The sequence below is a fragment of the Orbicella franksi genome, chromosome 11, assembly GCF_964199315.1.
Source record: "Orbicella franksi chromosome 11, jaOrbFran1.1, whole genome shotgun sequence".
In the NCBI taxonomy this organism is placed as follows: domain Eukaryota; kingdom Metazoa; phylum Cnidaria; class Anthozoa; order Scleractinia; family Merulinidae; genus Orbicella; species Orbicella franksi.
Genome location: NC_138155.1, coordinates 18,988,300 through 19,012,721, shown reverse-complemented (window position 1 = coordinate 19,012,721; position 24,422 = coordinate 18,988,300). Strand labels below are relative to the sequence as shown.

Genomic DNA, 24,422 nt, shown 5'->3' with positions numbered 1-24,422 from the left:
TTTCTTCTTTTTGCTAATTACAGCGCAAGACTGGCCCGACAATTTAGGGCAGAAAATAAGTCGTTTTGTATTGGAAAAATCGCTAAAAGTTTGTTTTGCTATAGTTTGCTTAGCTTTCAATTGGTGAGTTTGTGTATTCTGGAAGCATCTTCGTGTACGAAAGAAGGTATTCTCAGCTGTAGTCATACTGTTAGAGCTGTTTCGACCGAAAACGAGCAAGATCGCCTTGATAGTGCCCTTTTGATATCATATCTAAACATGTACAACTTTTGCTATATGCGATGTGCAAATATGCAAATCAGGTAATTATACCGGTAACCATCAAATTAAACGTTAGAACTCTTTGATTTTAAAAATTCTTGCAATTGTAGCTGACACAAAAAAGAAAAAAAATAATGAACAATTTCTGGAAGCTCTCTCGCTGCCTTCATCTGAGTAACATTACGGCCGAAAAAGTGTTTTGAACTTTCTTGTGATTTACTAGAAAGCAATTTATTGTGTGGACTCTCCGTTCTCCTGGCTTGACGTTCTTATCGCAACCATGTTTTGACAAGGTGCCATTTCATAATTTAGAACTTTTTTTGATTAATTTTAATATGGTTTTTAGGCATCATCATCGTTCACATTTAACCTGGTTTCCTTTTACTGGCAGGGTACGTGATGTCCTAATGGTTAACATGCTAGACTAAAGCAGACTGGGTTCGACCATTACCGCAGTCGCTTTGTTGTTCTTGGGAAACACGCTTTATTCTTGCAATGGCATTTTCCACCCAGGAGTACGGATCAAATGCTGGGGGTACCCTAAGAAGGAGAAGGACTACTTCTACTTTTAGACCTTTCATTCTACCGAAAACCTGGCAAACTTTGCTGACATGAAACACTGTTATGACGTAACTATTTTAACTTTCCACTTGCGTCGCAAGCATAAATCTAAACGTAATAAAGTTGATGATAGTCAGTAGAAGTTCAATCACAATCATGAAGGTCAAAACATCTAGTGATTTTACATCAAAATAGTGTTTATATGTGTTCTTGCGGTTGCTTTCCAGCGAAAACTCGCTGTGATATACTTAAATTAGATTTCATTTATTCAATGGTGACGGCAACTTTTAACATCGCGGACAGCAACTTTTTAACTTTCATCATTTACCGCCATTGTGGACACGTAACTTAAATTAATATAACAAGTTGCTCTACTTAACAATGCAGACTGCTAATTTTCGCATCTACTTTCGCAAATTTGTTGGCACGGATACTTTACCTTGTTGATAAGAGAGAACACTGTTCATTGTCGCAGGTGCATTCTAAGACGGTTTAATCATATGTGGAGAGACCTCGCGAATAAATATACGGCTATATTGTGAAGCGTCCTTAAAGTAATCGACTAACCTATAAAATAATATAGCGCAGGCTCTACTGTTAGTGCCCTAGTCAGCCACAGCTTTTTGTTGTTGTTGTTATTGTTTACATGCGAGAGTTTGGCTATTATATTTTATTCGGAGCTTGTCGAAACGAAGGAAATCACTGTGAAACTAATCAAGATAATTAAAGATACTTTCACGAACATAACTTACAAAAGGCTATAAGATTTCGCTCCACCATGCAATATCAATAACTTTGATGGCATCGAAAATGGCGGAGGCTGACTAGGGCCCTTGAAAGGGCAATCGCTGATTTCCCTCGTTGGTTTGGATTGGTGACGAAGAAGAAACGGATGGAAATCGTGAGCGACCGTAAAATGCGTGCACTTTAACAAATATATTTCTGTTCTATCTTAAGGTTTATGTTTTATCTTGCACAAGACCTCGCCAGCTCGAATCAGTCTTCCTCCTCCATCCAGCAGTCCAGGCCACTTGTAACAAGCAATCTCCTCTCCTTGATCTTGTCCAGAGGGTCTCATCCCCTTTGCAAGCATGTCTGGACTGTTGTGATAGCCGATTTTGGTGTGAATATTTTGCAGATACGAGGATTGGTATTCTAACCGCATAGGTGGGATCTGAGTCACCATTCTCCACGACAGACGGATGCACGCTTTTATGTACGAAACAACTGTTGGATCATGTAATATGTACGCACTTGGTGAGAGCTGGAAATATCTATCCTCCATCTGCCACGCGCCCCACTTTCTCCAAGCAACTTGCAGAACATCCTGCAATATCATTTTTAAATTCAAAATTCCTCTTACACCCTAAGGGCTCGTCTCCCAGTTGCATAAATAAGCCCCCAAGGCTTTAAGAGCCTAAATCCCATGACAAGCCTTGTCCTCGACACCCGCCACGAATACAAGTTATGAAGTGATCTTTAAAATGATCCTAACCATTATAATCTTCGTAATGGGGATCTTGTGGAGGCGCGGTGGCTCCCTGGCTAGTACTGGATAATCATTAAAAAAATGTACCAAAAAGTCACGTGTTCATGGTTTGAGTGCCTCACTATAAAATTATTCAGAAGCAGCATCTATTCTAAATTTAAACCAAACATATTGAAAGGCCCTTGGCCCACCCCCACCTTTATCTCCGCCCTTCCTAACCTTAAGACAACCAAACGCTCCTTGAACAAATACAAGTTCATAATAAAGTCAGAATAAAGGTGCTCATATCATGACAGCTACCTTGAGTATCTGAATTCAAATTATTTTTTGTTGGTAGCAATATCGTTCGCACAGTAAGAATCTTAAGAGCTTCTGCCTAAGAGACCGGGAAAATGGAGATGGAAATGGAAATGAGAGCTGGCCGATTTTCCTAACAATCCACACACAAAGTCCTTCCGCTGACTTATGTAAAATGACAGCGTTTCAGCTTCGTTGATCGTTTTACACCCGAGTTCTGGATATCAGCCCCATCGGGATCCTGTGAGATCAAATTTCGACCAAATTTTGGGCACTCACGGAGTAAGAAATACTTTCAAACAAAACCAAAGTCATTTACGCAAAGCCCAATGCTTAAGCTTTCATAGAGAGAGATATTGGCCGGGATGAATATTCCTGTTGTCTGTACTATTCATCAGAATGTAGGCCTCTTATAAGCAAATCAAGAGGAACCGGAAATGAAATACGTGGCTATCCAATATAATTAGGTCATTTCCGGTTCCTCTTGATTTGCTTATAAGAGGCCTACATTCTGATGAATAGCACAGGCAAGAGAATTATACTTGCGAGCCAATATCCCTCCTTATGAAAGCTTAAGCGTTGGGCTTTACGTGAATTACTTTTTTTTTTTAATTATTTCTTACTCTGTGAGGGAGTTGCTGGAAAGTGCCCAAAATGTTGTTGAAAATTAACCTCACAGGACCCCCATGGAGCTGATATCCAGAACTTGGGTTTGATCGTGTGGAAAACGACCAATGAAGCTAAAACGTTGTCATTTTTCATAAGTCTGCATAAGGACTTCGTGTGTGGATTTTAAGGAAAATCGGCAACCCTCATTTCTAAGTCTGCCCCGGTCTCTTAGGCAGAAGCTTTTAAACACAAGAGATAATAACATACGTTAAAAAAGCAGTCAAGGTTGCAGGTGAGTGCACTCTCCTTGAAATTCAGCATCAGAGCATCAAGGACGTCTGCTGGGTAGTTAGATTCTTGGCGCCGCACGTTTACAGTGAAGGATACTGGGAAGTAAGGAAATCCTTGCTGTTTGGTAAAAACAAAATAGCAGGTTATTAAGTCGAAATTTTTGGGGAGTCTTCATTTGAACGTGGAAAATCTAAAACCAAAGTAGTTCCAAGGGCCAGTCACAAGAAACAGAACTACCGGAATGCACCAATGAGAATTCGAAGCCAATGTATGTAACCAGTACCAACCGCGGGGAATGGCGCAGGACTAAATCGTCATTGGTTTTGATTTCGTATCTCATTGGTTGAGTGGGTAGCAGAGGTTTAAACCAATTACAGTTTGAATTTTTTACGTGACCTTCCGGTATTTAGATAACTTTCCTTCAGTATCTTTATATTTTGGGCTTGAAAATTTGAAATAAACCTATACGTATACCGGTACAGTCAAATCGGGTGAACATCTCTATTAGGTAGTTCATTGTTGCTCCTTTACCTTTTCATTGAAGCTGAACTGACGGCTTTGTTCTGGAGTTAAGTTAACCACACCTCTAGCTATCTCCTTAAGAAACTCAACAGCGGCGTTTCTTGCCCCTTTCATTTGTTCGTAGGCAGCCTGAAAAGGAAAATAAAACAATAGAACGATCTTTATGAATACCTAGCTAAATCGTGCAAACAAAATGTAATTCAAAATACTTGACTCCTATAAAATTAAATATTTCTGTAACTGTTTTGAATAAGTTCAGATAATTTTTTGCCTGTTGTTCAGGTTTCCTACAGTTTTACCGAGACTCAGTAACGCGCCTTACAATTGTCTGGTAGGCGTCAGTGTTAGTCGCGCGGAAAAAAAGCATGGACCGATAAAATATAACAAAGCACCGGTAAAATAGCGTTAATTTACTCTTGCTTTCTCGCACTCGATACACTGTATTTAAGTAAAAGGCACATCCAGTCCAATTCCAGTGCGAGGTGTTAAATAGTTGTTTTTGATGAAATAGGGGTAAATCGCTTTCAGAGCCAAATATTTAAATACAAGGCAATGTGACGGATTTTGCGCTATTTTTTCAATACCCAATGGACAAAATTTCACATCTTTTTAGTTGGTGAAACATTTTACCTCGCATGAGGTGAGGTCATACGGGTAGATTTTGAGAAAAAAAATATTCTTGTCCTTCGGCCATTTCAATTTTAGAAGGAAAAGAAACCAAACAACGGTTACAAACATTACAAATAGACATCGCATGGTTTAAAAATCTTAACTGTATTAACTTGACGTTTCAGTCCTATGTTACAGCATACATCAACATACATCAACATACATAAATAACCGTCACTTCTGAAGATGTAATTATTTTGGCCAGTCTTAAGCGCGCAGATTGATAACGGGGTGTGACAGCGAAACTGAGTAAAGACGACTTGCTAAACTGAGAGAAAATTACAAAACGAACCTCAAAAATTAGACAAGCTAGTCTAGGACAATAAATCTCCATGTAAATTTTCTCTTTTGGTCGACAGAGTGTCTTGATTCTATCAATTACATCCACCCTGGCTTCGTCAATAAATTTGGCAAAGTCCTCCTCCACTTTTGACTGTCTGTTCAAACTAAGCGTGTCTTCAACTTTTGACTGATCTTGTTTCACTCGTTTTTCACTAAGAGACGCAAGCCTGCAATGATAAACACAAAGATGAACATCATTAGCTGGAGTATGGCCGCCACCTTGCGCGACTCCGTTGTCGTCGTCGTGGGCACGCGCCCACGAGTAATACCGCTGGCCATGATAACCATGAGAAAATCAATTCATTGGTTTCATTTTCTTCCCTATATGGGTATGGGGCCCCACTTGGCGGTCCTTTTTGCCGCCGGAGCTCGGCTATTAATTAATTGTAAAAAAATAGAACAAGATGACTTGTCTGATTTTTTGTTTTGTTTTGTTTTCAGAAAAGCGTCGTTTCAAAAAAAAAAAACGTGGCAAGTAATAAAGAATAAGTAAAATAGGACAAATAAAAGCAAAATAGAAAGAAAGTTTGTTATTTACCTTTACCGACGTAGAAAAAATATTAAAATGATTTGTAAATGTATCGGTTATTTTTTTAAAGATTCAGATTTTGTGTTAAGATCGATTATAGTAGAGACTACACATACAAAAGTTTTATTACCTGTTTTTTAGTTGATCAATCTCTCGTTCTTTACTAGAAACTGTAGTCTTGTACACTTCTTTTAGCTGATGGAATCTGCAAAGGTAGTTGCAATGTGCAGGTTTAAATGAACAAAAATAATGAGAATCAAACGAACTAAACCTGAAAGAGATCTTCGGTCTTATTTATCAGCAAAGCTTTGAAACAGCAGATCCAGTAAAATCAGGGATTGAACAAGCTTCTTTAGTCCGTTATCAGAAATGTGTTTGATGTTGTAGTTGTTGTTTTTGCATATTTCGTATCGCGTGTAAAGAAACTGTTATCTACTGCCATTTTAAGTCCTTGGATCAGCCCAGATCAGATCAATACAGACATACAGACATCATGATTGGTTAAACATTCCTACCGATGAAATTCAGCACCTTAAAAGTAAAATAAGACTTTTCCTTAACTACATTACAACAATAAAACGTACCTTTCTTCAATCTCCACTTTTCGTTCATCAGTTTCTTCTAGCTTTTTTTCCAGTGAAGAAATTCTACCAGTGTAGCAAACGTGATTACAATCATTAAATTCAGCTAAATAAGAGGCCTTTGTTTCGATACTTCTGGTGGATACGTTATACTGAATTCTGAAAACATTTTCCCAGCCACTGAAGCCCTTTGTTATACCCCGGATACAAATTGTAATCTGTCCTTTGTTGTTGTTATTGTTGTTGTAGTTTTTGTTTAATTCTTGTTGTTATTTTGTAAGCATTAGTATTTCTCAATCATTACTTTGCTATTCTTTTTCCAATCAAGTAGCTCAGTCCTAAGCAACGAGCGACCTTGAAAAAAGAAACTAAGATCGGTCCAAACTTGACTGAGAGTGCGTATTTGATCTCGGCAAACTTCGGTCATGTCACAGAAATCATAGCAGAAGTAATATATTCATGTCACTTTGAAGTAAAAAAAAAGTTAGGCAGTACGATCACTCTCGAGGCGATCAATAGACGGTGTAGGTTACTAGAGAGTGGTCGCTAGGTTTAAAAATTCATCCAACTAGGCGGCTGGAGCGATCCCGCTTCTGACTGGCTGCATAGATTTAGTTTCATGTCAGGATATTATATTTCGAATGAGGTCTTCGTTTCTATAAAGGAAAATCCAAACAGTGAATAGCGTTTTCGAGTTCAAAACGAAAACGACTCAAAACGACTCCTCGTGCAAAACTTTTCTTATGAAAATTAGTTTGATTTGCATGAAAATGAACTTACAGATGACACGCATTTTTATTCAAAATACATGGTTACGTGAAGTCAGCCAGTTCAAGGCTTGGAACCCAAATTTTATGGAAATCGCTCGGAGCGGTGGGCGATCGGATCTTCGAGAATTTCCAAATTCTAAAATTCTGCTCCAGATCTCGCTCTAGCTGACCACGTATTTAAAATTCCAAATGCTGCCATAAGACATAAGACAAGATCGATAAATTAAGGTAAGTTTATGTTTTCGTCATATGACGTGAGGGTTCTTTGTGGGTAAGGTAAGGTGAGCTGAGGTAAGGAAAGGTAGTAAGACAAAATAACGTAAGGCAAGGTGGGTTGAGCTGAGCTGAGCTGAGCTGAGCTGAGCTAAGATTAGTAACTACTAAGATACAACCAGGTAGGTAAAGTACGAATTACCTATTTTGCTTAAAATTGAACAAAACTTGAAGCCCTACCAAAAATTGAAGATATTTCTCTGATGTTCTGTTCTTAGAACACACTTTGCTGGTATTTTTGAGTTAATATTTTATAGTTTTGGTAGTTTCTACTTTGCTGCCAAGCCCCATCTTAGCTTTACATCTTAACTGCGCATGTGGCTGAGCTGAGACCAGCCCTTTTTGTCTAAGCATGCTAACCAATCTATCATTACCTCTCATCCTTGGACTTGCTTGCACTTTGAGTGTTTCTTACTGCTAAAATTTCTGCCTTGTGATCTTCGATAGTTTTCTCCAATGTCATAATCCTGACAAATAAAACAATATTTGTCTACTGCTCTCATTGCTCTTGGATTTCCCGCTCTATATATATACCGCAAGAGAATGGTCTGATGTGTACCGTATAATAAATCTTTTATTTATTAACATAAAAAATATAAATATCTACATGCAAATAGGGTGCCAGCAGGGAAGAACTTAATCCTCATATAAAGCTAACCCCCTTAATTCATATATAAACTACATTTACAATTCTAAAGAATTCTTTTACAAATTTATTAAATAAATCCATCAATAATCCAATATATATGAAATTCTATAGCATAAATAATATTCATCTAATGTAGTAATAATTTATTGACTAAGCATGGTTTGATATAGCTTATATTTGTTTGTTTATGGATCTATACTGCTTCTCGGTCCTTAATAAAGCCCGCCAAACAAAGGTCTTGACCCATATCCAGCAATAACCCAACAGTTAATGATGCGACATGCGCAGTTGAAGCGTGACAATTTTTCGAGCTCTATTTTGACCTTCTGATTACAGAAAATATATGGGAAAAGTTTTTGATTGTCTCGTGGTTTCAGACATCTTAAAAATCCCAAGTTACTTCCTATGTAAGTTAGGTCTTATACACCTGAAGTTTGTTTCGAAGCTTCGAACGCCATGAAAAATATCCATTCAAGATCGCATACCGGTGTAAAACATCGCCAAATTACTTGTTTTCAGGCTGATCGCCACCATATTGACAATTTATTGACTAGGGGTCCTTCAAACCCATTAAGACTAGAATCTAGCATTTTTCCTAATCTGGGGGTCTATTTTTGCTTGACACGTATAAGGTGGCCTCTGTCTGTTGATTCCAATGCGGAGTATTTTCTCTCATTGTGGTATAAAGTTCTACCTTTAATACGGGTTCTTTAACTTATGTATTCTACTTCGCTTTTTCTGCCAGAAGTTAATTTTTGAACCGTTCTTCAGTTAGAGAAAAAGAGCATTTTTTCTTTTCACGCGACGCGCCATAACATATTACGCGACACTGAGACTGTTCATATTTCAGCCGACCAATCACTTATGTCGAAAAACAATGCAATCGTATTGATGCGGTCCGGTAAGTCACAAACAATCTCCGCCCACTTCGGTTCGACTTCTCTGGCGATGATTTACATAATTTTTTTTAGCTTTTTTCCCTACATTGTTGTGAGGTAAAAAGACAACTAGTTTAGAATAAATTAATACTGACCATTGTTATGTTTACCATCCGACACTTGTACAGCTGCTACTAAAGGGCAGCCTAAAACAAAATAATACATGGAAGGCATGCATACACATAATTACCTACCGTTTTGCTTTTACATCGTTATCTTCTAATAGAGATTTGACTTTTTTATCCAAATCTTCCTTTTCCTTCCGTGCTAGTATCACCTTGTCTTCTTCACTTCTGTTAGGATACACAATAATAATGCTGAAACTATGTAGTAAGCATTGCAGAAGAGACCTGGTAGGTGAAGCACAACGCAGACCGACAAAAATTCGAGAAGACGTCACTTTGATGTCACCTGTCACATGAATCTCGAGTTTCCGCGAAAGTTCTAATCATTCTGCTCGCTTGTACTCTGAAATAATCGCTGTGTGATATCGACTTTGCTATCGGTGTGTTCCTCCCCCGCATAATATGAATAACCAATGAGTAAGCAATAAAGTACGTCGTAACTGATTCAGTGGTGTAACTTTGCAGGAACTTACCAATTTACGCGGTACAATTTTGTGCAAGCTGTAAAAGTCTCAACGTTTTAACTTGAACGTATTTATCCCTTTAGATCCACCCTTACGACAAAGAAATACGTGTCTAAATCAACATGCAGTATATACTATTAGCTATCGGACTGATAAGTCAATTTGATTCATAAAGATTTAAGTTCTCTACCTGTATTCGTCCAGAGTGTTTGTTGCCTTTTCCACTTTGGGAATCGCTTCAGGCATCTCACTTAATTGTTCAAGCATTTCTGGTAGGTGACACAAAGCTTCCCGGTTGCCTTTTAGTACGTCGATAACATCACGGAGAAGTCTTGCTTGAATGACCTCCTTCCTTGCTTGCCCTAACGTTTCTTCTTGGTTATCTGGCATTGTTCACAAATACTGCACACTGGGATACGCAGAGCAAACTGAAATTTACGATGCTTTCAAAAAACCCTTTGGCCTTGATGATGATCTGATTACCGTATTTGATATACAGTTGTTGTTTTATAATTCTAAGAAAGACCGGAAATAAATCACGTGGTCGTAGATTCGTTTACTAAATTAAAATGTCTGCCTCTCTTGTTACTGTGAAATCAAATTATTTAACGGTTACCGATTTAATCGCTGCATAAATATTGGCAATACTTAGCTTCTATCACGCAAAATAACCGAGACGACAGGAAGTTAGCTTTCAATACTTTCGTTATGCTAATTGTCAAACGAACCCCTTTATTGTGGGCAAGCTCCTTCGAGGGCAAAATAATTGTGACCCTTCTCAGCTGTCGAAGAACCGTAAAGGTGTTTTGATTTATTGTTCAGCGTTCACAAAAGTACACGACGTCTTCATAGCGTTCGTTACCCTTGCTTAATCTCGAAACTTAACCGCGATACTCATTTACAACGACTTTCGGGAAAAGCACTTCCTGAATTTGCACTCTTCAAAATATTCTTTATTATAGCTACCTCAGTAGGCACATTCTTGATTAACCATTGAAAGAGAATGTTCACCACTTATTTTAAACGCGTCAGTTTATTTTTGTTACCCTTGAAGTACCCTCTCCGTTCGACAAAGACATTCTTAGCCTTCTTATGCCTCGTCACACACTCCTCCCTAACGTAGAGTGAGTGCATGACGAGTTTTTGAGGAAAGATTGCGTGACCAGCTCAAAGAGCGTCTGCGTTAGAGTGAACACTTGAACTGATTATCGCACTGGAGCTTCATTTATATAAAGAGAAGCATTTCTGTACTAGCGCAAGTATATGTGCAAGGAATTGATTTTATTTTTTGTTATTTTCTGGGTTTTATTTTCTTGGACTTGTCTAGTGCATTTGTGCTCACTTCTTACGTGAATATTGCAAAGCGAAGCAGGTGCCTTGCATACACGTACGGTAGCTGCGCCCGCAGTTCGAGAACAGTAAAAACCGAGCTGACCGACCGAAACGACACGATAATAGTCTGTGTCTTTGCAGCTATCAAAAATACTGCTAAACTTTCTTTGGCTTTTTCTAATACCTGACTCTAGAATTCTGGGGCAATTCAAATTTCATTCCCACCGGTCGTATGCAAAGTGAGGCTGGCTTACCTGCCCCACATCTTGGGGGAATAAAAGAAATGAAATGTAGCCGTAAATCTTTCGTTCTTTGCACCTGCTTCACACTTCTCAACGTAGGTTTGCGTTCACGATGCGTTTGCGTCACACATCGAGCGTGGTTCTATGCTAAAGCCTACACTTTCGCTTAAATGTATTCTTGGGCTGTTATTTTTATATGATATAAGTTTAAGAAAGTTTAATTCTTAAAAATAGGTTCAGTGTGAGCATTAGAATAGGACTTGGCAACAATACTAATGACACCGTTTTGCAAAATTACAATTCTTAATTGAGAATTTTGTTTTGTAAGTAGATCCTCAACTAGATTACAATTGTTAAGGTATGGAGGTATCCTTGAATTATATAGCATACGGAGAGAAGATTTTGAAAGGAAAAAACTGCATCTCAAAATTATTCCTATGGATTTAGAAGTTTTATTTACTAGGCTAGATACGTGAGACTCACCAAGTTAAGGTTTCATCTAAAACTACTCCAAGAAAGACCGTTTCATTTGCCAGTGCAACGGGTCTCTCATTCATAACAACATTAACGTAACTTAAATGCTTTTCCCCAATGGTTTAATTCAATAAAATTTGTCTTAAATAAATTAAAAGAAAGCCTGTTCGCTCTGAACAAATTTTTGTCGAGGGATTGATCGCTTTCTATGATATTCAACAAACTGTGATCTCTCAGAAAAGTAACTTTTCATCCATTCTAACGCTAAACCAAGAATACCGAGCTGATATAGTTTGTCAAATTTCATTCCAACCCGCCTGTTCGTTTAAACAAGTCTTCAAAACAATGAATGGGGCTGAATTTAACGACACGGGAAAGGTGCAAGGTAGAGTACGATGGAGGCGGGGGGGGGGGGGGGGGCGGTGAGAGATCTTGAGCAGTGGCGCTATAGAGGTCATGAACAAAAGAGTTATAATTAAATGTAGCTGAAAATCCTGTCAGACAGTTCCACTAAAGCAAATGTTATAAAGGGGAATATTTTCTTTTTGCAGTACTTGCCTCATTTGGCCCTCGGCATTCATCATTAGTGAGCAAATCTGCCAGCAGCGCAGGAGGCCAGTTCGCTGGCCACATTCTCAAAATGAATGGCAACCAACATCCCAAAATGGCTTTGCCCTGGGCTCCGGAGGGAAAGACAAGACGCGGTAGAGAGAGAAAAAGCTGGCGCAGATCCCCAGAGAGAGAAAAGGAGAGCCTTAGGTTTTACGTCGTGGAGCGAGACAGCAGGTGAGAGGCAAGAGGTGAAAGTGGTGTAGCCCGCGTAATTAGCCCAATTTTACCAAGAAAAAAAAAGAATATAATGCGCTTATAACTGCTTTCGCTACCTCGAAATTTTGCACTTTTTTTTATGAAAGTAAATATCGTCTTCAGCATAAAATCCCAAGGGCTAAAACTTTCATTAATTGCCAAGTTTCACAAGCTCTTTAGATATTTGGATTACATCCATGTCTAACATAATACCTTCTCTGCAAAAAGTAGCATGGTAATGTTGTGCTTGCAATGACTGCTAAGTTCCAAAAACGAGCCGAGACGAGCTTTAAGGCGTGTCTGGACGGTGGGGCTACTTTAGAGGTCGCCATCAAAGGTAGGCGAGAAAACCACAGAAAATCAAAGCTGACGGTGAACCGCGATTTATTGCTTCAAATAAACTAACAATCTTAAACTGAACGAAGGTTCTATCAATTCTATCAATTTAGCGTAACAAGTTGCGTAATGTATGGTTAATACATATGGTTAAAACCTACATGAGACAAACTAAGCAATTTCGAGCCCATAAAGTAACAAATACATCAAAAATAGCTAGTTTGAACGATACGTTAAAATTCGACGCGAAATTCAGTCAAAGAATTACGCAGGCACACACAAAAAAATCTGATTAACAGCCAAATACTCTGGAAAGTAAATCCTCTTGATAGGCGTTAATTCTAGAGGCGTTAAATCCATTTTCTCTTTTTGACTTATAGATCAGTTAACGCTGTACTGTAGTATTAATTTGTGTTCTGTCGCCCATAACTAGAAGACCTAACCTCGACAAAATGACAAAGGTACTCGGTCCCGCTCAGCCAAGGGTTGAGAAAAATAACCTTCAAGAGCTCGGTCAAGCGAAATCGAACAAAAAAAAAAAAAATACTTTTAAGGGACAGTAACTCTGCTTTCATGTGCGCGTGGTGACGCCAAAAGGTCTGATTACAAAACCAATACAAACAAAAGTAACCATTGCTAATACGTTCGTAACTAAGATATAGAGATTTAGATACAATTATTAACAAATCAAAATGAACCTTTTTCTAGTGTCCTTAACAGGTAGTGTGGCAAAATGTGACGTAAAAAAAGAGTCAATAACTCAAACTATACAAAATAACTGATAAATTCCGACCTGATCCGTTATTGTATTTCTACTGCGGCCGTCTTTCCCTTAATCTCTGGCTAACTGCTTATTGAGCAAATTCAGGCACCGGTGCACAACGGCTTACTTAAGAGGCCCTGCGCCTAAGAAAAGACCGATGATTTCCGGCTAAAAAATAAAATCGGCTGATTTTTATCTCCCAAGCAGATGTTACCGAATACTATTTAAAAATGAATTTCTTTTGATTCAGTTTCGTTTTAAACCAAAAATATTGAGCCGCAAACTTTTTCCATCTGATAGCAGCAAAATCAGGCCGAAAATAAGCCCCCGCAAAAAACTGTTCAGAAATTACTATCGCAACGCAAAATAATGAGAAAACTACACAGTGTTGAAGAAAAAGGCCTTTTAATGCAATATCATTCGATAAACATCAAAAAACTGCCGAAGCGATTAACAAATAAAGTTTCAAATATTGCATACTAAATTAGATGGAGTGTTGGAGCTGATTTTAAAATAATTATTTCTCGAACGTTCAACGCTTTTGAAAGCTATCACAGTGATAAATTAGACATTGGAGGGATACACATCACGTTTCTGGAAAAACATTTTTCGGCCAAAGTATACTGACCTTGTGCAAAGCGTTCAAAGTTACCGTGTTTACCGTTATCCTGCTACTTCGGCGAAACACTTCGAGCTTTTGCCAATACGGCCGTGGATAGCGTGTTAAACGCCACTTTGAACCTTGCTAGGCATTCAAAGACCATCCTGAGTAGAAGGATGTAGAATTGAAAGAGAAAGGAAGATGAAAAATACGCAGAAAAAGAAAATAACTCGAAATTACCATCTGCTAACGAAAGTTGAATCTGGAAAATGTCGTTGCGTGACAGCGGCCATTGACGTCATTTGTCACGTCAAGTCGCAAGAGCGTGGGAAAACGAGTCTGCAATGTCCTTCGCGTGGTCAGCGGCTAGGGATCCAGTCGTGACCCCATAACTCAGATCACGCTGCGGTCAAAACGATGTGGCGGTTGGGGAAGTTTTTCTTTTTCAGTGACCATCATTTGTGAAAAATAACATAACAATGTTCCACTAAACGTTTTCTGCCCGGGAAAAATTGTTTTCCTACTTGTGCATTCGTTTGGATTCCGCCGCTATTTATACACATGACGTCAATGGCCGCTGTCACGCCACGACATTTTCCAGATTCAACTTTCGTTAGCGGATGGTAATTTCGAGTTATTCTCTTTTTCTGCGTATTTTTCATCTTCCTTTCTCTTTTAATTCTACGTCCTTCTACTTAGGATGGTCTTTGAATGCCTAGCAAGGTTTAAAGTGGCGTTTAACACGCTATCCACGGCCGTATTGGCAAAAGCTCGAAGTGTTCGCCGTAGTAGCAGGGTAACTGTAAACACGGTAACTTTGAACGCTTTGTACAAGGTCAGTATACTTTGGCCGAAAACGTTTTTCCAGAAACGTGATGTATATCCCTCCAATGTCTGATTCATCACTGTGATTGCTTTCAAAAGCGTTGAACGTTTGAGAAATAATTATTTTAAAATCAGCTCCAACACTCCATCTAATTTAGTATGCAATATTTGAAACTTTATTTGTTAATCGCTTCGGCAGTTTTTTGATGTTTATCGAATGATATTGCATTAAAAGGCCTTTTTCTTCAACACTGTGTAGTTTTCTCATTATTTTGCGTTGCGATAGTAATTTCTGAACAGTTTTTTGCGGGGGCTTATTTTCGGCCTGATTTTGCTGCTATCAGATGGAAAAAGTTTGCGGCTCTATATTTTTGGTTTAAAGCGAAACTGAATCAAAAGAAATTCATTTTTAAATAGTATTCGGTAACCTCTACTTGGGAGATAAAAATCGGCCGATTTTATTTTTTAGCCGGAAATCATCGATCGTTTCTTAGGCGCAGGGCCTCTTAATAGGATCGAAGTAAAATCACAACATTATTTTTTTTTCAAAAACATACAAGAAATAACTTAAAATTCTTCATTCGGATTGGCTCAGATAAGAACATGTTCATTTATTTCATGTAGTGCTCGCCCCCTAGCATGTTATTGATAAGCTATTGTTATTGATAAGCTAAGCTAGCATGTTATTGATAATCTTGGAGCGCGGTGTCCACATGGTTACTGAGCTGCACTCCGGATCGAGCGGTCCGGGGGTCATTGTTCCAGAAACTTCACTCTCATAGTTCCTCTCGCCCAGGTGTTTGGGTACCGGTACATTGTTAGGGTAACTTGTCAGAATGATAACTAACCTACGATGGACCTAGTGTCCCACCCGGGGGCGTAGCAGTACTGTACTCCCTGTTTTCATGCTGCAGCAAAGGGAGTTAAGCTTCAAGTGTTTGCTATGATCCAGTTCGGCTAAATAGGATTTACTTTTTTATATCAGCTATTCAAAAAAAAAAAAAAAATAGTAATATGACTTGAGCTAGAGTAATAGTAATATGTTTACAGAGTACCTACTCATACAGTCAACTCAATTGGTTCATTGTTTCTAATGAATATGAAAAAAGGTAATCTTAAATGACTTCAAAAAGTTCAAGTTTCTTAACAAAAAGGAATTTGCACTGATAAAGTTAATCCAGTGGCAAAATTAGTCTTTAATTTACACATGTAAAAAGTCAAGTATGATTCGAGCTACGTTCCCGCTTGAGATATCTTTTGCTGTGGCAGTTATTTCCGTTCTACCAAAATACAAGCTGACTTCAATGTTTCTATCTTTACCTCTCCAAGTGTCGGGGGACTGAACCGTAACACTACCAATCTTCGTCATTCCAGGGTCTTTGACATATTCGGCATCAGGATTGCTAGTAGCATAAAAGTCACATGCTATGTTGACGTCGCTTGCACGAAGTAGAGTGTAATTTCTTGTAATTTTCTGACCAGTTCGTACTGTGTCATTCTCTCTCACAAATAGGCTGAACAGATTGTTACACTTCTCAATGCCATCCGTAACAAACTTATGTTCTTCACGATGAACGCCTTGGATAAAATTCCGCGAACATTCCGCCCCATAAGTTGTGCGCACCACTCTTTCGGTTATTTTCGAAGGTTTCTTGCCAAACATGGCGGCACCTTGAACGACTGCAATGGCTGCATGATTGGGGATGAGCACCCTGGACTTCCTAGAAAACTCACTCTTCATTTCTTTCTGAAGAAGAGCAGAATCGGCAAACCCTCCAACCAGAAGCATTGTTTTCACCTTTGACAGCTGTGGATTTCTCAGCAGGGATCTCAAATGTTGCTTAATGTCCTCAATTACCGGAAGAAACAACTTTTTCATTACTTCTGAACTGAGAGCGAGATACTCATTATTTTTCAGTTTAATGTCTTTCTCACCGTAGCGTGATCTCCAGCACTGATTTGCCAGGGACACAAAACTGCGTGGTAAACGGATGTTTGTCATCAGTTTGCTGTTTAAGATGCGTTCTCCCCTCTTCTTGCCCTCGAACTCGTTCATCAGACAGAGCCAATCAGATGAATACTGTTTCCGGTAGGTTTGAAGCTCCCGCGCATCGAGCAGCTCACCCAAAAGTGCTTCAAATTGTTGATTCACCTTTATTCCACCGTATGGACCTCCTGTCACCTTGTGGATCTCTTTGATGTTACCGTCGTCCTGTATGGCGTGTACTGTGACGTCAAGGGTGCCTCCTGAACAAAAACAAAGCCAAGTTGATTAAAACAGTCAGTGCAACTAATTACTTTTTGCTCATATACTGAAGACAAAACCTTCCCTTTTTACTAGTTTCCTATTCTTTTCTCTTGTTGCTTTAAGACGGAAAAGACCTCGTTGATTAATGGAGGTCCTCGGTGGACTTACAATTCCCATACAGAACTTGAAGTTTTTTATTTAATTGAGACTAAAGCGGTTAGCCTGCATTTAAAGAAATATTTCCAAGACTTTCCTTAGTATTTTTGTTTTGCACCCAGCTGCTATACTTAATTTTGTACGTAACACAAAAAGAGAAACTATGACGATGTGTTACCTCCAATATCAACAACCATGTAATGTGTATTTGGTTGACACAGAAGTCCTTCTACCGAGCTGCTACCGGTCTCTGATTGGAATTCGCTCATGTTCTTTTCCAGACAGCAAATTGCGGCAGCTTCGGGTTCAAGAGCAATCATTACCTGCTCTGGATTGTCAGGCGACCCCAAACCAGCCTAAAAAATCGAATTAGTCAATCAAGAAAAATAAATTAAATAATTAGTAATCAAGAAAAATAAATCTTTATAATTGTCAGACTAACCATTTGCAAAGCAGAAAACATTGAGACCTACATGAATTACATTTGCTATGCCAACGCAAGTTTAATGCCATACAATTTAAGCTAAGAAAACACTAGAATCTTTTCATTAGAATTCTGATCAAATGACCCAGTTACCTCACGCAGGTCAGTGGGGAGGAGCTATTCTAATCGTTTGCATTTTCATTCCCAATGAAGCACATGTTTTGCCTCCTTTATACTTTGGAAACCTTCGAGATTTTATTCTTGGACTTCTCTCGCTCTTCACAAACATAACATATTTAAATACTCGTTTATTACTATCGAGCAGGTAAAGTCAAGACTTATTTGAATCAAATCTAGTGGAAGGAGGGCAAAAATTCCAAAGCGTCCTATTCTACTAAATACGTCAACCTATTGTTGCTGTTGTTGTGGTTCTTTTTGTTTCTTTTATTTTCTTTCACAGTAAATAAAAATAAATATAATCGATGGATGTGGGAAAAACCAACCCAATCATATTATAAGGTAAATCATTTCATTATAATAATTTAGCAGTAGATAAAACCAGAAATTCGATACATAACATAAAATGATATTGATATTACTTGCTTGAATTTCTGGTCTGGAATACTACGCATTGTTTGGAATGGTGAGCTTAACATCATATCATCTCACCTCATAAGCTGCTTCTCTCATGAACTGCTTTGCTCTTGGAGTCCATATGGCAGGAACAGTTAGAACCCACTGGATATCATTTGCCCTGAAATGTTCATCCCCAGTCAGCTGACAGATTACTTTAATGGCCTCTTCCTTTAAAAACCGAATTGAATGGGCAAATACTGTCTTGGCTTTGACAAGGCGCCCGTTGGCAGCTTTGATAGATGTTTCTGTATAGATGGTCTGCGAAGAGTAATATTCAATGAATATCTTTTGTATAGGCACGATGGTCAATTTCAATATCTTAAAAATCTGATATGTTCTCTTAAACGCTTACTGTTGATTAGTTTCTATCGGCTTAAGTTTGAAGCCCCGAATAATCAAAGTTGACACAAGAGGAGAACATGCATTCTAATCGTAATAGTATAGCACAGTGGTTGATCTGTTAAACATAGATTATCTGTAAAATTATGCTCTGTTTATGCCATAGACCATCTTACTGCTCTATTTTGATGTCTGTGTAATCAATTAAATTTAAAGTTTGTCAATATAGTCAACAAATGGCAATGTTAATTGCTAACAAACCCCCGAATTATGCTAACGTTGCCCTAAGGGAAAGCATTTCTTATTTTGGGATGAAAAAATAACACTTCGTTGCCTATTTGTTCTTACGGCAAAACGAGGACAATTTGCAAGGAACCATTCTTTCAATGTAAGTTACCTTACGATGTAAGTTACCTTACTGCCAGTGAAATCATTACCTTGTCATTGTGAAGATCCATTTTGAAGTGCTGAAAAAACAGGTATTCACCCTCATGGCATTCCCCCTGAAGACCTGCGTACTTTTCAACCGCTTCGTATCCAAACGAATCAAATGACAGGTCGGAATTCAGTAGCAGACAAGTTGGTGTTTTACAGGTGAGACCCCCTTGTTCATTCGCCCAGAGTCTGTTCATAAAGATCGAATCTTTGCCATGATCTATATCCTTAATAAACGAGAAAGCAAAACCACTGTAGGTTGTCCCGAAATCGATCGCGACGACAGCAACGTATGAAGATCGTGGTGAATAGCAGAGTGAATCTTCTAAGGCTGTTATCAAGCGAGAAACAACACCATTAATTAATTGTTTTATATGTTATCTTTTTCTTATTACTTTTGTTTTACATATGTTTTATGACATTATACGGATGATAAACATTTTTCAAAGCGGCGAGCTATAAGCTGTTGTCTGTTATACATATAGCTTAGTAATCGGAAATCATCATGTTTGGTGAATCTAACGATTTGTCTTGTATTGGTTATAAGATCCTTATTAAACTGAGGATGGGTACTTGTCATTAAAAGAAACTTGATAACCTTGTCGTTTATTTATTTTTGTGCATGCTGCAATGCCAAGCTATAAACGAGACAAAAATTTGGGAATCTACTCGCAGCACATGTAATATGGCCAGAGAAATCGAGCGAAACATTTAGATAGCGCGAGTTTCATTAGCTGGCTGAAATCTCGCTCGCTTATTGGTCAACCGCTTGGACTTGAAACTGATCTGGGAACTGATGTAATCTGTAACGCAATACAAAAACTATTTCGGAAAACGTTTCTCCTATCCTATCTCAATGTGATAAATGTCGTCATTTTTGTAATAAATGGAAACCGCATGAAGAGCTGCTAATTGTCGAGAAACCCTTTCTTTCAGCGATATAAATAGGTCACGCCATGACCAAATATACCGAGTATTCGCTCTTTGTGAAGAGCATCTAGTTCAGCAGTTTCCTGTTTGAAATCTTCTATATTCCCTAAATTCTGCACTGCTTAGCGATGCGTTTACTTCACAAAGGAGTTTCTATTATAAGCAACAATGTCGGAGAAATAATATTCGAGCATGATGCTATAGACATACGTATGTCTCGAGAAAAGACTGCGCATCTCTTAAAATAACAAACACCCTTTTTGTGGACTCACTCGGCTGAGCTTCTTGAGTCCACAACATTTTGACCACTATGATGACGCATATCGTTGTCGATAAGAATAATTTTTTTTTTCGCTAAAACGAATCTACTTGTTATTTGTAATACATCTGCGAAAAGAGTTTTGGATTCGGTTAAATCCTCGATTTTCTGTACCCCGACGAAATCTCGAGAATAGCTCCAAAACACCGCCATTTTATTTCACGACCGAGTTTGAGGAGAATGGGTCGAGCGGCTGTCGTGACGTCTACCCAGGAAGGTTGAATATCTCACGTCCTGTCATTTCCTTCAGTATGGTGCAATACACATTCGAAAAGTGCGCAGAAACGCCTTCCAGAAGTGCTATCGGCTGTTGCAGCAATATCCCAGATTTAAAGAAAAATATGCTGTACAATTTACTGGCGATGATCGGTCAATGGTACAATAAATAATTGTAATTGAACTGAGTGGAGTGCAATTTGGTCTGAAATCATACGCGTGATTTCAAAATCGAACGAGTGCGTAACGCGAGTTCGATTTGAAATCACAGGTATGATTTCAGGCCAAAATTGCATGACACGAAGTTCAATTGCCACTTTATTAAATCCATTTTGAAATCGCACAACTGTTTTATCGCCTTAAATTTTAGATTCAGTAGCTGGTTTGTTAAAATAGCGGAACCGGAAACGTCTTGACATCATTTAGTATGCAAAACGATGTCATGTGACGAAAACTCATTGGAGTATAACGAAGAAAAAAGCAGTTCTGAAGTCAGAACGAAAACAGTCTACTTCGTGCATCAAAGTTCAATTCTCGTGGCCTGAATCAATGATGGAAGACCTTCCTTTTCTTCTGTGGATGAGATGAGGCTGAGACTTCTAGCTGTCTTTGGAGAAGGAATTCGAAGGTGCAGCTAGTGTAATTCTGTGATGGATTTATTTTGAGTTATGAAACTCCCTCGAGTGCACGATGCCCAGTGGATAGTTTTTTGCTCTTTAAAATACCGTTCAATGGCACTCTGCATGATTTTAAGGGATTCCAGTTTGTTAATATCTCCGTTTCTTTTTGTGACCTCGGCGTAGAACTTAATACCAAAGACCTTGTCAAGTTCTTGTGGCGTCGTTTGTTTCGAGATATTTTCAAGATGGTGGGACTGGCACCAGCTTCGGAAGACGTTCGTTCATTCACTGTTTTGTGGAGCGGGGCCTATTTTGATTACGTATGTTTATCCACAGCGACAGAGTTGAGCTCTTGTATTGCTTCGTTTGAAACTACCAGAAACCTGGAAACACCTAGCTTCTTGAGATGGCCCTGAATTTGTTGTTGTGTGGTTTTCGTTTGTTTCAGTTGTTTATGTTTTGTTGGACGGATCTTGAGCAGACGTTGAAGGAAAATCGCCAAAATACTCGTCAAAATAGACACTGAATGTTGGAAACTTCCTGTAAAGTAGGTCTTCAGCCTGAAGGAGCTCATAATCGTGATTCAGAAAATGTAATTAATTAAATTCGTCAAATGTTTTGAAAAACAACAACAACGACGACGACAACAAAGTTTTAGCAGTAATAGATGCAAAATTCGCCACACAATGGCTTTTTGTCTTTCATTTTCCTGAAATTTTATTGCTTACTTTAAACTAACCTTGAAATCTGATTGGTTGTTTTGTTTTACTGTCCCATTCTCATTGGCTGAGAAAAAGATGCGATTTAGAGCAAAAAATAGTGCGATTCGAGAATAAATCGCACTGCTGAGAGCCAATCAGATTGCAAGGATAACCAGTGATTTCAAAATGGATTTAATAAAGACGTAAACAATGGTTGATTTCGTCGAACCGAGACAAGCGAACTGACTGTGAGAACCATTGAAGAACTCTCATTGGAATTTGTTCCGCACGCGCCCGCAATCAGTGCCGCTACCCACGTTGACCATGAAAAAAGAGTTGCATGGTTTTCTGTTTCTATGCATCCATGTGGTTCTGTTCCTATAGTTACAGTGCTCCGCTTGGCGACCCTCTGGGACGCTGGAGCTCCGCTGTAATCACATATATGTAGCCCATGAAAACTAATGCTTACGAGGGCTGTCAAAATGCCATTAAAATCATTCAACAAATTAAAGAAAGTTGCTCGTTAGACGTTTTACTAATCAGTACACCAGCAAAACCCAAAACTACTCATTATCAGGAAAACAATTTTTAAAACTAACCTTCTGCTGGATCTTTCTCAAAGTATTCTTTACATGCTTCATATTCCTCCTCTGACATTGTTGTTTTCAGCTTCAATTCGGCAAGGTTCAGTTCTGCCAAGAGCTCTTCTGTAACAAAACATCTTTGGACCACTTCATCAAGATGGCCAGATGAATAATCTTCCCACAATCCATCCAGGATCTGGAGTGAATCACACTTCACTGTTATCAGCAAACTTCCTAAACCAACACCTGTGATAATGACTCGCATTTGTTCCATGTATGCCTTAAAGCGATCAAAATCATCCATGCTGCTGGGTGACGTGCCCTCCATGTAACGGAAAGCAATCAAACGCAGCACTTCTTCTGTAGATGCTGGTGGAACTTCACTTTCTGATTGTGTATGTCCAGATGGTACAGATGCAGCAGATGCCTCCAGGTGTTCACCATCTTGAGGTCCTCCTGATCCTACTGCTGAAACAGGAGTTCTACCCTGTGTGCTCTGTTCTGCAGGTTTCATGTTTTCCACATCAATCCTTAATTTCAATGCTGTTGAATTTGAGAACTTTCAATTATTTCCACATCTAGTTTCCACTGTTTAATTTGAACTTAAAACTACTGATAAGTTTAATGTTAACTCGAAAGAAAGCTCTTACCTGCTTTTCAAAACAACCCAAATTGATCATGCAAGCCCAGCTGATAAGTGAGAACTACGTCCTCCACAGACCGTGGAAAGTACTAAAAGCGCTTAAAACTTTCTACTAAACCCAAGCATAAACGGAATCGGTCTATTTGTAGTAGCATTTGATGGTTTCATGGTAGAATTCTAATACCCTAAAATCCCACATACCATTAAAAGCTAACAAACCATTACATTACGAGCTATTACCCTATTAGCCTATAACTTTCGATTAAAAATTTCGAGTTTTGTAAAGAAACGCGAAAGGAACGCACTCAGTTATACATGTACATTGGATGGGCTTATATCTACAGAGGGTGGCTTATATCTGGGGGGGGGGGGGGGGGGCTTATATCCGGAATAATATCTTTGTTAGAAAATAGAAGAGCTTATATCCAGAGGGGCTCATAACTGGCGGGGGGCGGGGGGGGGGGGATTTTACATGGGATTTTACCGTATACCGATTTAGGCAGGCCTATAAAAGTGGAGCTCCCATAGAATTTTCTAATTATCTACTCAACACAACTATAAGCTTTGAAGAACTTCAACAACAAGCATTTCACCAGACTGAATGAATCAAGCAAGAAAAAAAATAAATAAATAAAAATGAGTAACTCTACATATATTTAATACAATCACTTAACTACTTCGGGTAAATGGAGGTTGTATCAAATCGACTATAGACGTGTATCGAATTGACTTTGATTTGTATCGCAGTGACTTGTATCAAAACAACTTTGTATCAAAATGATCAGACAACCACTGAAACAATTACCACCGACAATTTCTTGCCAGCACCAAGGATTGAGGTCTAACTCTAGCGATTTGTATTTTTGGCACAAATGGCCCCTATACAACTCACTCTGAGTGCCCCCTCTCTGATAATTGTGTCTTTCATGAATCTGACTGGCCACAGCAGAAGGTAACTGACGGTATTCTACTGATCCAGACAGCCAGCCAGGGAACATTAGGTAAAAGAAATATAAACATATTTAAATAATCATCATAAAAGACGAATTTGCAACTGTACAAATAAGCATAAACTACAATGTGCACCTTAATCACAAACAGCTGACATTACTTTTAGACATTTGTAAGCTACCACTCAATATCATGACATACGTCATGGACATTAAATTAATGTTATGTCAAGACTCAGGTAGCACATGATAATGCTACAGAATGATTATGATCATAGTGATATGGGGCAGAGAGTAATTATTTAATGTTTGTACAACAGAGCAGTTTTCAATCTTGCCAAAAGCATCTTTTAAAAGATGACTATACAGCCAAGGGGTTAAAGAAAGCTGGAATGTTTACTGTATTGTTCAAAATGCTTTTCATCAAGCTAGGGATAAAAAAGAAACGCAACAATCAAGTGTACTCCATTC

General features: G+C 38.6%; 2 protein-coding genes across 4 annotated transcripts in view; both read right to left on the bottom strand.

The window, feature by feature from the left end:
* Window positions 1–347: 347 nt before the first annotated feature.
* The window catches only part of LOC145503238 (uncharacterized), a 145,109-nt gene continuing 121,034 nt past the window's right edge, over window positions 348–24,422 (bottom strand). The window contains exons 1-9 of one of the 2 annotated variants that reach the window (XM_081482728.1): window positions 9,561–9,837; window positions 8,976–9,074; window positions 7,569–7,661; window positions 6,155–6,217; window positions 5,701–5,775; window positions 4,992–5,208; window positions 4,040–4,159; window positions 3,485–3,625; window positions 351–2,149 (exon numbers count right to left, since the gene is read on the bottom strand). In XM_081482728.1, coding sequence (XP_081338854.1) covers window positions 1,775–2,149; window positions 3,485–3,625; window positions 4,040–4,159; window positions 4,992–5,208; window positions 5,701–5,775; window positions 6,155–6,217; window positions 7,569–7,661; window positions 8,976–9,074; window positions 9,561–9,760 — 1,383 coding nt within the window. In that variant the 5' untranslated portion in view covers window positions 9,761–9,837 and the 3' untranslated portion in view covers window positions 351–1,774. Of the gene's footprint in view, window positions 2,150–3,484; window positions 3,626–4,039; window positions 4,160–4,991; window positions 5,209–5,700; window positions 5,776–6,154; window positions 6,218–7,568; window positions 7,662–8,975; window positions 9,075–9,560; window positions 9,838–24,422 lie in introns of those variants that run through there. The other variant, XM_081482727.1, reaches the window with a different exon arrangement.
* Window positions 15,918–24,422, bottom strand: part of LOC145503217 (heat shock 70 kDa protein 12A-like) — a 30,721-nt gene continuing 22,216 nt past the window's right edge. The window contains exons 4-9 of one of the 2 annotated variants that reach the window (XM_081482682.1): window positions 23,894–23,971; window positions 22,374–22,901; window positions 18,991–19,319; window positions 18,248–18,472; window positions 17,333–17,510; window positions 15,918–16,997 (exon numbers count right to left, since the gene is read on the bottom strand). In XM_081482682.1, the coding sequence (XP_081338808.1) occupies window positions 15,952–16,997; window positions 17,333–17,510; window positions 18,248–18,472; window positions 18,991–19,319; window positions 22,374–22,901; window positions 23,894–23,971 (2,384 nt within the window). In that variant the 3' untranslated portion in view covers window positions 15,918–15,951. The remainder of the gene's footprint in view (window positions 16,998–17,332; window positions 17,511–18,247; window positions 18,473–18,990; window positions 19,320–22,373; window positions 22,902–23,893; window positions 23,972–24,422) is intronic. The other variant, XM_081482683.1, reaches the window with a different exon arrangement.